This window comes from Poecilia reticulata, chromosome 10 (assembly GCF_904066995.2).
Source record: "Poecilia reticulata chromosome 10, P_reticulata-male-v2, whole genome shotgun sequence".
NCBI classification, from domain to species: Eukaryota; Metazoa; Chordata; class Actinopteri; order Cyprinodontiformes; family Poeciliidae; genus Poecilia; species Poecilia reticulata.
The window spans coordinates 22400057-22415462 of record NC_088839.1 but is presented as its reverse complement, the minus strand read 5'-3'; the positions used below and the strand labels follow the sequence as shown (position 1 = coordinate 22415462).

The 15406-nt window shown below is 35.6% G+C and overlaps 1 protein-coding gene across 1 annotated transcript; it reads right to left on the bottom strand.

The window, feature by feature from the left end:
* Window positions 1–443: 443 nt before the first annotated feature.
* clnk (cytokine dependent hematopoietic cell linker) lies at window positions 444–15197 on the bottom strand. The gene is made up of 18 exons (XM_008420534.3): window positions 14866–15197; window positions 14111–14229; window positions 11710–11750; window positions 7597–7750; window positions 5648–5700; window positions 5511–5559; window positions 4133–4183; window positions 3998–4038; window positions 3887–3897; window positions 3727–3810; window positions 3362–3386; window positions 2740–2764; window positions 2581–2665; window positions 2485–2501; window positions 2314–2405; window positions 2157–2234; window positions 907–1062; window positions 444–817 (listed from the first exon to the last, which is right to left on the bottom strand). The coding sequence occupies exons 3-18, from the start codon at window positions 11710–11712 to the stop codon at window positions 665–667; spliced, it is 1077 nt and encodes a 358-aa protein (XP_008418756.1). The 5' UTR covers window positions 11713–11750; window positions 14111–14229; window positions 14866–15197; the 3' UTR covers window positions 444–664.
* Between the last annotated feature and the right edge of the window lie 209 nt (window positions 15198–15406).

The following is a 15406-nucleotide window of genomic DNA, read 5'->3' as shown; positions in this document are numbered from 1 at the left end:
CAGTGAACCAAAAGCAAGATCCACTGACCTGTAAAGTGGGAAACTGAATCTTGTGATACCTTAATACTCAATTTAATTATGTTCTAGGTAGAAATTGAAACAGTGGGATTTAACAGTTGCCCTCAATGACCAGATTATTAGTCAGACAAGCTAAAAGTGATGCAATTCTTTATATTTATGCATTTAAACTATTAATAAAACTTGTTTTATATTCAGGTTTGTGCATGTGTTTGGATATTTATTGGGATTCAAATTGCCAGAAGCGCAGATAACTTGGTTGTTACTTCAGCTATCACTACATTTCAACTGTTTGGCAGCCATTTTGGAATTTGAGCTCCAGGTTAAAGACTGTCTTTCCCTGACATTCTGAATTCAGGAAGCCTTCCTGGTTATTTTTCCCAACTTCAATCTTGGCAAACTGTACATAAAAAATTGGAGGCAAATGAATAAGAATGATTTTTATTATCATTATTAGCAACAAATCATATACCAACTTCAACGTCATCATAATTAACAATAGACATAAAATGTGCAACTGAAGATAACCAGGTCCCAGCACTCCACCCTGAACAACACCTATGTGCAATATTTTTCTCAGAAATTTAAAAGTATTGTGGGAAATAGCTTGAGATGAAAGCATTTTCTTGGCTGGAGGATGCAGACTTTACTGAAGGAGCTGTACAACATCACTTTTGGTGACCGGACATGTCAGCACACAGTTCTCTGGGCATTTGCTGCTTGCTGTGTTTCTCCCGCTGACGAGTGTTATTGGAAAAATGGAATGGAATTTGATGATTCCTGCGACGGACTCAAACATCTAGAGAAAAACAGGGTGTGAGTTACAATAAATTTAAGACTTTCGTGAGTACAATGTCTAGATGTTATTTTCTGAATCATTATACTTACATCATTTGATCGTTGGCCTGTTCCGAGTGCGTACTTCCCGAGGGACCCAATAAACCGGATTTTTACATTATAGACTTTCTTCTCGTGATACACGACCAACACCAAGGGTTCACTGTTGGTGTTATTGGAGCAGTCTCGAACTAAATATGCCCCGTCCTGTCATCAGAGTTGGTAAAATAAGAAAATAAGTTCAAGTTTAAAAACATTAATTAATTGAAAACACAGTTAAAGCTTTGTTTTTCTTTTATTCTGTTGTTGGTGGAATGTGTTCCTCTTAGGTTTCTGGACAGCTTTTTGACTGTGACTTCTTATATCTTGTAAAGTCACAATTAGCATGTTAGAGCAACATTTAACAGCACAGTGACACACACACAACCAGAACCTTCAATGTATTTTATTGCAATTTTATATGCTCAACTAACATAAAGTAGTGTGCAGTTATAAGGTATTAGGTAAATGATAAAGGACTTTCTAAATCTTTCACAAATAATCTTAATAGTGTGGTGTGCATTTGTATTCAGCCGCTTTTACTTTGATTCCCCTAAATAAAATCCAATAGAAAGTGCTTTCAATTTGATAAATTGTATTAACTGAATACAAATGTTCATCACACTTTGCAGATTTTTATTTGTAAACTTTTCTGAATACCATTTATCAGTTTCTTGGGTAAAAAATTATCACATAAATTTCCAATAAAATGCACTAAGATTGTGGTGCAGGGTGATAAAATGTCATAAATTATGATAGGGCCCATGAATATTTGATAGGTATTTTCTTAAACCTACATGAAAAAAGAGAACCACAGACAACGTATATGAGTTTTCAACGAAACTTCTGCAGAAGGAGAAGACAGTGAACTGCTCCTCCAAGCTGCTCACCATGTATTCTGACAACCTTCAGTTTGTTTGTCTCTTTTATTAGCAGGGGAGAGAAAGGTGTGAACAGGAATGGAGGGGGTGAAACCCACATCCTATCTTCACAGCAGGATGTGAATTCAGACAGAGGGGAGACACAGAAACTAAATTAACACATAGATAGGTTTTACAGCTCAGGACTATCCCAGGAAGATCTAAGTCACCATTTGTGCAAACATGCTTGATTAAGGAAGATTTAATTTCGTCTCCCCAGTTTCAACAAATTTGAACACTAAACCTCTAAGTAAAAACTAGTTACATAAAATTACAAATGTAAGAATGATAACAAACATAACAATTCTAACAATATTCTTACATATTAATACATTGAGATACCTTGTTCACCAGGTGTAGGGCGTGCTCAGCGTCCGTGCGATTACAATGTCCAACATACCAGTCTTCCTCATAGTAGGTCTGCAATAACAAATGAGCTCAGCTGTTATTAAATGTAGGACAAATTCTGAATATAAAATGTCTGTATATGACGGCTTACGTTAGGCTTGTCCATTGGAACAAAATCATTTTGATCAATGTCTTCTTTGGTTTGAGGCCACTCATGGTGATGACGTCTGGACCCCATCGCTTCTTTCAAAAGATGTAACGTGTGACTTTATTTAACCAATTTGTAATAACAATTAAGATGATTTCTAACATAAATACTCACCTACATGTTGATGTGACCTGAAGTGAAACATAAAGCTATTTAGAAATTATATGCAGCATCACTTTTAGTAATGAATCTGAGAATTAAAAGTCCCACCTAATTTCTAAGTCATGAGTCTCCAAATCCAAAGAATGTCGTTGATGGTTCAGCATGCCTGGAACATCTTTAGTAGATTGGGGACCTAAAAGGATCTTTAGGATAAGTACAACCCAAATGCTGCATTCATGATTTTCATAGGTTATTTTTAAGCCTTACTTCTGGCATGTGATCTGAAGTCTGCCTGGGAAAATAAAAGAAATAGAAAACAAAGGATGCAGGTTAAAGTGAAGTCTTAATCTATCTCTGAATTTATGTTTTACATACATTCAGCAATGACTCTTTAATTTATCTGAGGATCATTTTATCTATTTGCCTTGAATGTTGGAGGATTTATTATTTATTTTTTTAGAGCAACTCAACTGTTTCTAAGTAATTTGTTAACACTTTGTAAATTACTTAGAAATCTTAATTGATTTTTAAGTAATTTAAAAACTAGTTCAATTAAATGAATTTGTTTTTACTCCAAACTGCTTGATATGGATCTAAAAATAATGAAAGCAAAAAAAATAAAAATAAAAATAAACAACTAATGAATATATAAATACATTGCTTGCCATTTTCATTTCTCTCAAAAACCCAATGTAAAAAAAAGAAGAAACCCCCCCCAAAACAAAACATCATATATTAGTCTCTTTGATTGAATGAATGATTTTAGAAGTCTGGCTCTTTGAAAGTAAACTTCAGATAAAAGATGGCTGGCTCACGACTTTTGCCCAGTAATAGAGAAACCTATGGGAAAACTGGCTAGGATTATAAAAATAAAGTAAGGCGCACTTACTTTTTCAGTGTTTCTCATTTGTCTACTGAAACCAAAAGAGCACAAGACATCAATAGAAAGTGTTATTCCACATTAGCTGACATTTTACCAACCAGCAGATGGCGACATTGCTATGCAGTCAGTATCAAGCTGCATAAGGCAGTGGTGCAGGTCCTGCATGTTTCAGTTCTCTCCCCGGTTTATACTCACTTGGATCAAATGATAGCTCATTAGAAGGCCAAAGAATAACAATGACACGCTGAAAAGGTTGTTACTACCACCAGGGAGAGAACTAAAACATTCAGGTTGCCCGCCCTCGAGGACTGACTTTGGGCACCACTGGCAAGAGGTCTTGATCAAGTAATGGCGTCGTGGACTGTACTTACTCACTCCTGCAGGTTTCACGTACGGCCAACCCAGCAAGGTTGTTGGATACGTCCAAGGGAGAAGGTGGGAGTGGTGAAGAACTTCTGCAAAGCAGAGAGTCTTTATAAATCTGCTCAGCTGTTAAGGAGGAAGACTTCAAGTAAATATTTATTTAAATACCTGCGAGAATGCTGTCAAATTTGAAAAAAAAAAAAAAGATGGAGAGGAATCATGTATTTAACAAGTCCTAATCAAAACATTAAGCACCAATAAAAAAAAAAAGTTTATTACACAGATGTTTACTTGCTCTTCTGGCTCCACAGGCCTCCTATCTGTGAAAGCAGCATGTGAATATTTTTGATTATTTGAGTTTCCTGTATTAACCAGAGTGATAACATGTTTTTTTTAGGTAATGAATGGTCTTACCTAGTTTAACTTTTCGCCGTCCCGGCTTTATGTCTCTATTTACAACTGGAACTGAAGTTCAAAAACAAAAACAGCAGAAATAAAAACCAGATGTTAAAGCACAAATCATAGCAATTAGTTCAAGAATGAATTTACAATAATACCACACAAACTCAAATATCCTACAAAGTTACCTTTTGATATATATCTTTTAGTTTCTAATAACTAAATTGCACCAAGGAAAAGAATGTGAACACTAAATCTGGCCACTAAACAATCCCTTGCAAATTGACCTTCTGAATTTGTGTCACATTTTTGTCATGTTTTACTTCTACAATTTAAAATTCAATTAACACAGGATTTTTTAACATTTGCTTAATTAAGAACAGGATTGTTAAACTAGAAACTGGTGAACGTCACAAAATAGATGGCATCATGAGGAAACAGAATTATGTGGAAATACTGAAGGAACATCTAAAAGACATCAACCAAGAAATTAAAACTCAGTCAGAAATTGATCCTACAATGAACAGTGACCCTAAGCATGCAGGCTAAGTGGTTACAAAGTGTTTAAAGACAACAACATCAATGTTTTGGTGTGACCATTATAAAACCCCTATCTCAATCCTATAGAGAAGTTGTGGGCAAATCTGAAAAGGTGTGTGACTGAAACAACCTACAAATCTGACTGAGTTACACCAGTTCTGTCTGAAGGAACGGACCAGAACTCCCGTAAACTATTGTGAGAAACTTCTGGAAATAAGCCCAAAATGTTTGACCAAAGCCGTATAGTTCAAAGGCAATACTGAGGAAATGCATGAAATGCATAAAAACATCTTATTTTGTCAAACTGTCATATTCTTTCACACATTATTGTGGCATTTAGCAAATAGAAATTATTTTGTGAATTCTCACAGAAATAAAACAGGATATGTTTAGTCTGATTTAACTTTAGACACCGAGGAAAAACTGTTTTATCTTTTGTGTATGTAGTTTTATTTTCAACTGTACAACCAGAGTTACTAAAAAAATGTTTCAAACAAAGCACACCATGTGTTGAGATGTCAGACTCAAATCAAACTAAGAGTTTATGGCAAGACTTTAAATCGTAGACTGGATAGGCACTGGGCAAATATTCCCATGTTTAGACGTTCAAAGCTGGTAAAGTCATTTCTGAGAGATCTATGAACTCTTGACTCAGGAGGTCTAAAAACAAATGTTAGCCACATTTAAAAAAAAAACAAGTGTTACTCAGTGAAATACAATCCCAATAAAATACATTGAATTCTGTTTCTGTTACATGAAAGGATTTTTAAAAGCACAGCATGTAAAGCAATAACCGTTTTCTATATTTACCAATATAGACTAGACAGTCTTTACCAAAGACTGTCTAGATTACCTTTATTTTGAGGAATGTCTCTGGGTGGACATCTAGGAAGGGGTCTACGCTGATTGATCGAAGAGCAGAACAGAGCATTTAAAAGCAGTACAGTGGTGCAATTGAAGTAATTTCTAAGCAGTGAAAACAAGGCTTACAGTGGAGACTGATGACAGGTTCTGAGCAGCTGATGGCCACTGAACATCCCTGTCTTGAAGGCAAATAAAAATATCATCATCATATTTGTATTAGTAAGGCCGGAAGTTTTATTTGAATTTTAGTTCTTATCAAAACCATGTAACTTGGTCAGCGCCATACGCGGTTTTACACAGAAATAAAAAATTACAAAAATCACTCTGATTGCCGACAGAGACCGGCGCAAGTGTAAACATTTGAGAGACGCATTGGGCACATGGTTGGAGACATGCAGCTGTGAAGCCCCTGGCTGATAGCCACATCCATGCAGGAGAGAAGAGCCTGTCTGTTCCCATTACTCTTCCCTCCTCCTCCTCGGCTCCTGGATAATTGTAATCTCCCGCAGTCTGACTCAGCCAACAGATGGCCCTGGAGACCCACTAGCAGATCATGCTCACTCAGCATGAGCTCTCAGTCAGAGCCACACTCCTCCCAGTCTCACCATGCATTTAGCCAAGCTGTTTTTACTTCTTCTTTTTGCAAGAACTTCTTTCAGACTCTTTCTAATTACATGCACAAGCGCATAGTCAGCCCCTGAGTCTTGGCTAAAGCGTAAAGTACTACTTTAAGCTGCTGTCACGCTGTTTCTTATCTTGCCATGTATATTGGCTTCTTTTTTTTAAAAAACATGTGTAATGTGGGTATGGCAGAAAAAAATTCCCCCATAATACAGGGGATTTTTTTGGGAAGATGAAGTCAGTTTCTTGAAGAATGTGAGTTGTTTTGATGTGGTTTTTGAATGTGCAAGGATTAGTTGTGAAAAATTCAGATATTTTTTGTATTTTTTTTTATATTAAAGAATTAACTGACCACTTGGGAATGAAACTGCAATGCTTCCCAAGTTCCCCCAAACAGTTTGATAATTACTAGCCAAATGAATGTTTGTGTCAAGCTTCTGTTAGGTTCATTCACAACATTTGAGTTGAAATGAGGGACATCTGATAATGTACTCTTTGGCTACACATAAAACACACCGTTTTCTTACATGACGTCAGGAAATCAAAAGAAATTTGCAAAGATATGAAAAAGACAACTTTGGACCTTCAGACGTCTGATTCATCCTGATGCCTTAAGTCTTAACAGGATGGAAATGTCCCGTCTAAAAACCGAGCAGGAAGGAGACAGATCCTGTGTCTGACAGATAAACTGCATCAAAGGTAAAAATAAAAGACCTTGTGAGCTGCGTTATTCACAGTGAAATGAGTTCTTCCCCGTATTGGTGAACTTCCCAAAACACACGGCATCATAAGGAAAGGACATCCTTAAGAATCCCAAGACAACAGGCAGGATGTTAAAGGATAGGAAGTTTGGGCAATAAGTGTGTCCAGAATGGACAATGAACCAAAACATACTAACAGATTAGTTACAGAACTGTAAGTAAGCCAAACTGAGAGAAAGGTGATGTGCAAACCGGCCAACATTAAGTAATGAAGCTTAATATTAGATAGAATGTTGGTACTTGTATTTTTAACGATCTGTTAGATTCTCTATGTTGATTTGTTCAACAAATATAAACAATAAAATCTATGACAATGTATTCATCTCTCTTAAATTGCAGTTTCACTCTCCCTGGACAGATCAAGAATTCATCTTCAGACTTGTACATTTTTATTTGACAAGATATGAGATGGACTTCATGTTAATAAGCAGGAAGAGCCACTGAGTTTAAAGTCAAGCTAACTCATAGTTACAAAAAAAAAAAAGGAGAGTACCCCAAACATACACTTGCATTTTGGAGAAACATATAAACTATTTCAGTTTAATTTACACTTCTAAAGTCATTTTCTATTAAAAAAAACAAACAAAAAAAACATGAAACTGAAATGAGAGCCACTAAATCAAATGAGATTTAAGAGGAAGTGAAATAACGCACGGTAAGATGAGGGTGTTAAATGTGCATCTCTGTTCTTACCTGCATACTCTCTCTCGTCATTTATAGGCCTCGCAGGAAATATGCGCACATTGTGCACTTCCTCCTGGTCATCCACCACATCATACTCAGACTCCATCTTGCCTTCAAAGTCACCACATGTCCGAGCTCTGTTCCGGTCTTCTCTGAAGCGATCCTGCAAACAGAGAATCGCAACTACTTTATTTGACACTTATTTCCAGAAATGGTGGCCTGTGGTCTTAGCACGCTTAAATCCTTCTTATTACAGTGCAGGTACAGTAAAATATTCTGTGCCATTGCTTTTTCAAATCTAAATCTGTACTTATTGAAAGGCACAGGAAGTTGTGAAGTGTTGCAGCACAACAACCCGCTTGTCCGCCAGGGATTTCCTTGTTTAAGCCTTTGATTCACATTGACTCACTCTTGCATTCAGCCTAAGAAAAGTAGCAGCATTCTGCTTCACAGTGTTAAATAATGGGCACATTGTTTTCAGTCAGAAAATAGATTATGCCTCATCGTTTCAGACTAAACAACGATGGCATAGCTGGACAAATGCATTTGATTGCGACAACTACAACAGTGGTCCCAGAAACCATAATCAAAGTAATTTATCAGACAAGATTGATTTCTCTCTCTCTCTCTCTCTCTAGCTTTCTTTCTTTTTTTTGGCGAAATTTAACACTTCCTCTAAGCGTGCACAACATCAGGTGTGAAGAAACTTTCACACACGATGATGAACTCATCCTTTAAGATATTGCTTTGCAGATAAAAATATCTACTTCACTTTGTTTATATTAACCATATTTGTTATCACAGCTGCAGTTAATTACTTTTCAAACCATCCAGAAAAAAACAAAGTTATTGAGATTCATTAACTTGGCAAGTTTAGATTTAAAAATATGTTCACTCAACCAATAAATTTAGTTTTGATTGAAAACAAAATATCATAAAAAAGTCAGATGAATATGTTTTGAAAAAAGCTGTTTGTTATTTTTTTTCACATTTTATTTTATTAAAACATTTAAAATTCACTTTATCCCCTGACATAAGTGAAATTGAAAACTCTATACTGCCGTCACAGGAGTCAAGAAATTGTTATAACTGTTGACCAGCTTTTTAAACGTTTACACTGGTATTTTGACAATTCATCTCTTTTTATTGATGAGCTCCAAGTATTTGCCCTCACCCTATTTTTTCCAGGTTCTATATTACACTTAATATAGAAACATATTGGTAAAATGAAAAGATTACATGAAACCCAATTATTGCATGGGTATTAATAACTTGTAATTGCAGAATATATGTGTAGACTGTTGTACATAAAGTTTAAAATGACACAATTCTGTAACTGCTCACAGAAATCTAAAGTTTTTGTTATATGAATTGAGATAACTAACTTACATTTGTGACAAAAATGACATGAGAGCATAATCCATAGGTAGATGTGGCAAGAGAAAAAGTCTGCAGATGCAGAAACGTCTCACAACGCAGCCTGACTAAAAGTAACCATGTTCAGTAAAGTATATTATTTATTCTGTAAACCTGAGACTGCATGTATCCTTAGGAGAGATGTTACTATTTATGAAGCAGGTGTCATCTTCAGCTCGAGGTTAAATCACCCCTTTCCCTATTTGCACGAACAAAATCGTAATTTTGTTCAATCCTAATAAACCATTTTGCCCTCATGTACTTAGACGATAGTCAATTTATTTTTTTTATTAGGTATTTTTGCTAATTATTTAGATAAACAAACACCACAATCTCATTTTAAATGAATTTACTTTCTATCTTTAAAATCTGTTTTTACATTTAATTCTAATTAATGTTCAGTTGGATCCCTGCTGGGCACATTAATGCAAATATAACTGGTGATGAATCAAAACCCATGTACTCTATTGCAAAAAAACTTGTGCAAGCCTAAACCCTATGATTTTCTATGGAGTGATTAGCTTTGATTATACCTTGCCAAACACACAGTAGCCTACCTGTGCAGTTTCCAACATGCTGACCAGGGATATAAAACATGCTCTTTGAAGAGAGGTTGGAATAACTAGAGGGATATAAAAATGAGGCAATTCTGGAGTTTTTCAAACATTGCGAGCTTCGTGTGTTAGAGTTTTGTGGCGTTGTTGGAGGCAAAGAAGCACAGAGACTTGATTTTTACAGTGTAAATGCCAGAGGTTTCACAGTTTAATTAGTTTCTCTTCATAGTGTCTTTTGCTGCTGTCAGTGAAGCAAATATTGAACCGTTAGCTGTTCAATAAAACTGGGTTAAAGGAAAGAAATCCCCTTTTCAATGAGTAGACTATTTTGTTCTGGTATTTGTAATTCCAACTAATTATTTATTTATTTTGTGCAATAGAATGTTATCATGTTCTGTAGTAAATTTAGTTTGTTTTGAAGCTTGTGCTAACCTAGCATGATATTGCTACTAGTTAGCCTGCTAATGCTAACATTCATGGGTGCTTTGCTTGTTGATGGATAATCTATTATTCATATTTTAAATAAATATTTTTTTTTTGGTGGGATTTTTGTTCATGATATTCAAGCTGCATTGTAAACTTTTTTTTTTTATTATTAATTAATTAATGGCATTTCGTTATTATGAAAGTGTTTGAGTGCGTTATTAAGTGCAGTGGGAATATTATCAAAATGAATTAAATAAAAACGTTATCAGAACATTCTGATATATGGGTTCTAACCTATCAGGCAAATTGAGCCGCAGAAGCGATTTTCCAATCATTAAAAACCTCTACATTGGCCACAAGAACCAAAACATAGTAAAACAAGAACAAAGTTAATTCAGGCCAGTGTATTTCTTGCTTTAGAAAAGACAAGTCCAGAACTCTCTTCAAGTCCATGCCATCGGAAATGTGCCAATGATGTAATTTTTAATCTTGCATTGTGTGTTTTTATAAATTAAAATACAGAAAGCCATCATAAACAAGCTTAGGCTCTAAATGTTTTGTGATGTTCTGTATTTGTTGATACCAAACACTGGTCTCTATATAAAAAAAATCTATGCTTTTAATAAACTCATACACACTTTAATTTTCGGATTGATTTACAATGGGATTTGAACATGTCATGAGATAAAAACTCACCCTAGAGGATGATAAACCCATGAGAACTCTCAAACCACGGCTTCAAGATAAGACGCGTGTTCAGGCCGTGCCATAATCTGATTTTCAAACTAACAGAAAACAGTTTTTTCTTTTTGAAATCACAATATTAATGTTTCTTTTTTTATGTTGAGGTTTCATCGTGGCAAATTTGTTAGTGCGGTTGCCTTACGACAAGAAGGTCCACGTTCTGCATACGAGCATAGGCTCTTTCTGTCAATGAGTTTCCATGCTCTCCCTTGGTTCACTTCAGCTTCCTCCCACCATCCAAATAATTCTTGTTAGATTAACTGGTCCCTCTATTTCACCCTTTGAAGTCAGCTGTCTGTCCTGTATGTCGCACAGTAATTTAGACCTATGCAGTGTATACTCTGTTTCTCATCCAACCACAGCTGGACGTAGCCACCAGCCCCCCCCCCACAGTGAACTTGTAGGAATAAATGAGCACAGAGACTGAATGAATGGATGGATTTTCACATAATTCAAATGAGTACTTATGAACTAACATATAGAACAATGACACAATGTGCAATAAAAATTGGATAGTGTTGTAGAATAAAAATTAATGCCTGTGTTATGACAATAGATAAAGTTCAATGGTCCTTTTCAGTGAAAATCATTGGATCCTGCTGTCCATCATCCCCATTATCCGTTCCTCAGCTCATTGAAGCGCCACATTATTAGGGGCACTCAACACATAATTATAAAGAATTGCAGTACTCCATCCCCTTATACTGCACAACTTAAGTGTTTCAGTAATTGAGAATTGTGGACACAGCTCCAAACAAACAGAAAGAAGCCAGAAACACACGACTGTGGACATACTACAAGTTTGCAAAATTAAACATCAAGACAAAATACCAAAAAAAAACCAAAAACAAATAATAATCCATGTGGTTTCTGTGTTATATTTACAGAAAATGAATAATTTTAAAAAGTTTCAGCCGACTCCAAAAGTTCCCCCTTGGGAATATTCATGTGGAACCAGAGTCACTGGAGCACCATAACTCACCATTATCACAGCGAACTCATAGCTGCTCCTTCTCTCGGCGGCTAACGAGGGAGAAAAACAGAAATGAAAAACATCATTAGTTGGGTGTTCTGCTAAAGAATGTGTCCTTCCAACTCAGTTTGTTCTTGGATTTGTCTTCCTCAACAGTCAGACATGCAGAGGAATGGGGTCTTTAGAAGCAGCACGCTGCGCTGTTTGTGGTTCCCTGCTGCTTTCGATGGGGGTGCAGTCTTCGCTTTTCACATCAGGAGGAGTCTGAATTACACTGTTTTTTGATTCAATATTTTTTATTTATTCACACTCAAATATTGGACAGCTTCATTAGATAATTTGTCTTGTTAAAAGTCTAAAATCTTTATCTATTGTTTAATTATAATTGAACATAATTTCACACATATTTTCTTGGTGTTATATATGTCACAAGGTGGAACTTTTAATGATTGTGTACTGATGTTTTTTTTTTTTTTTAGATGAATTTAGCCTTCAAGTATGACGCAATGTCAGCATGTTAATTTTACTACACTCTACTTTAGATCTTTCTAGAGCATTACTCCATCTAATGTACCCCGTTTCAGAGGTTTGTTTTTTTTTAACTTCAGAAAGATGTTTCATTTTAAACGTACGCATTTCAACTTTTGCATCTGTTCAAAGAGGCTTTTCTTCCAAATTTAGAACGATTTCAAAATGAGGCTTAAATAGAGTTATGGCCCACTAAAGGTCACAAATCATTTCTCAAAACATCACAGTTTATTTCAGCACTAAGCATTGATTTCACCTGGTAGTCATGTGAAAATATACATTCTTACGTTTGTCATTTCTTAGTAGAGCAATCAGACAGACCACAGATTCGAGAAGAAAACGTTGTCTTGTGCACAAAGAAGAAGAATTGCGACTGACAGAGTAGCAAACGTTTTTCTAGCCTCCTTATTCAGTATGTCAAATAATTTAATCTTCAGATAGGAAAAAGTTATTGAACCCTGATGAAGCAAAACACGTATTTATGCTTTAAAACATTTGCAGATATTCGCTTTAGAAACAAGCTGTTTATTGAGAATGAACAAAGTCTTTACCTTAAAATGAGCTAAATTGTGGTGGCAATCAAAGATGTCTAATTTGGCTTTCAAGTTTTATAATGCCTAATTTATTGATCACTCAAATAATCACAATCAACTAATCTGAACTAAGCATAAGTTGACTTTATCTGGGTATAGTACCATTTTGAAAATGCATTTTTTAAAAGCACAACGTTTGTCATATGTTTCTTATGGCTTAAAGATTTTTACTGAAATGCCAGAGAAATTAGCCAGACTTTTATCCAACTGATTGACGCATACAGAAAAGTTCAACTTCCCTTTCCTCAAACGTTGCTGTGCACTGCAGATCAGCTGACTGAAAAAGGGCTCTACTTTTTATTTTTGTAATTTAGAAAGTTTGACTGTTGGGAAATACTTCTCTTATATCTTAGTTCAATCAATTCTGTTGCCTTTTAATTGTGATTTAATTTAGATTCTCACTCTATTGTATAATTTCGCACAAAAATAATGACTTGTACTGTAAACATTCTTGATACATTTTATATATTTTGATCATTTTCAATGGTCTACTTTTGCAAATTAATTATCTTTTTAATATTTTTTTTTCCACAACATTGCGCTTTATTTTTGTATGAAACATGCTGTGTAAGTAAAGCTGGTTTGGTTACATCAAAATAATTTCAAATAAGTACTATATATAACATTTTCATTATTGTATTAATATTATCTTAGCAGCAGTATAAACAACTGTTGTTGTTCCTCTTTTGAAAAAAAAAAAAAAAAGCTAATAAATATTTATACACTTTACCATTAATTTTTGTCTTAAAGTTTAAGAGACAGGTCCCAGCTTTGCTTAATTATACTGAACCAAAGTCAGTCTTGGCAGCAAAGCACCTCCAGTGTTCAGGTAGGATTTAAATCCCTGTGGGTTGTCTGACTGAAAGACATTCTTTTTCAATTAATTTATATTATCCTCACTGGAGTTTCTAACTCTTTAATGATACGTAGAAGAATTGGTCCATTATTTAAACTTCCCTTCTCTGCAACTGCCAGATTTTAAAGTAACTTAGCTGTGTGGACAAGTGAAACAGAAATAAGGAAAGAAAACCAACCCAAAATAGATGCTAGGACAATTTAGCAACAAAAAATAGAAAATGCCAGCAGACAATAATGGCCAACGGCTCGCATTTCTAAGGGAAATCTCTGTCTCAGTAGTCTCAGATTTGGCACAGAGGTACAACGCTCAGCGGGAGCCGCCTGGCTTCTTCACAGAGCTTACTGAGACACGGAGAGTGGGGTGAGATGAGGTGTATGAAAAGAAGGAGGGATTAAATAGAAGGAGTAAGCATCTGAGGATGAGGACTTACTGTGGAAAATGAACTCTGGCCTGGTGGGAATGGGTGCCGAGGATTTTGTTGGATCATAACGACCTGACCTCTCAAGGATTTGTGACCTGGCTTTGCATTGTGTACCCAGAAAGCATCAGCTGCAGAGATCCAGAAAACTTTCAGTCTCTCAGAAATTATAGTAAGGGGATTCAAAAAGGATGCACTGTGAGTAGAAGGAATATTAATAAAGCTATACGTTGGTAGAACATATCTGTATACGCATTAAAAGAGCTACAGTTAAGCCTAAGTTTATTTAAATCCATGGCAGATTTAGGTTTTAAGGCAATCTTTTTAATCTTGCCCTTTTGTTACTGGAAGTTATAATAATGTTTTGGAGATGTGCAGCAACTTGAATCTGATAGAAAATCTGTACAGCATTTAAGATTAGGGTGATGGCAAGGAGGCTTTCCAAATGTAAAGATCTGAAGCTCATTGCTTGTTACAAATCATCAAAATACCAGTGAAAAATGCAAAAAGCTGGTCAGCAGTTGAAATGGTTTACATTATATTGATGATTTCCAACAAACATACCTTTCCATAAAAAATGAAATTGCCATGATGCACATATGTGAGATTCTCTACTTCTGTAGAAAATCTTTGAAGTGTTTCCCATCTCTCCAATCTTTCTCATCCATTTTTAACCCAGACAAGCCTTTCTTTCCTTACTTCAGTTTATAATTTTGCAGAAATACACAATTCAAAGAATATGAAAAAAAATAATTCAGTCTGCCTACCTTTTCTGAAGACTTGAACAAAAGTGCACACCTGCGTCAGCGGGTATCCAGCAAACTCTGCGTCTTTGGTTTGTATTCGGCTACAGAAATAAAAAGTCTGCAGTTTTTCTTCTTCTTCTTCTTCTGCTGTACACCGAACAGCAACACTCGAGTGACTTCAACTTTTCTGTGAGTGACGAGCAGCCCACCACAACCTAAAATGACTTCCTGTGTGGTGACTTACTGCCAAACTACCTGAGGTGTGTTTTATACAATGTGTACGGCTTCGTGAGCTGTGCTCTGTGATAACATGGCATTTCTCGCCGTGTTAAATGCTGGCAGTGAAGAGAATGAGCAAAATATTCATCAGGAGCATTGCTTTTCAAATCTGCGTCTCTCTATTGAGAGCCATCTTCTTTAAAAAGAATCAGTAATGTTCTGTTTTTGACACCTTGTTCTTGCTTTGTGTGCATCATTACTTTTGCCCAACAGCCAGTCACATAATCTATGTATTAATCAGAACATTATCTCTTTAAATCAGGGTTATAGCAGTATGTCATAG

Coding starts and splice junctions, on each gene's coding strand:
- clnk (XM_008420534.3), bottom strand. Junction 2,235..2,313: donor TTCCAATGGACAAGCCTAAC/GTAAGCCGTCAT, acceptor TTGTTATTGCAG/ACCTACTATGAGGAAGACTG. Junction 818..906: donor CAGGCCAACGATCAAATGAT/GTAAGTATAATG, acceptor GTTTTTCTCTAG/ATGTTTGAGTCCGTCGCAGG.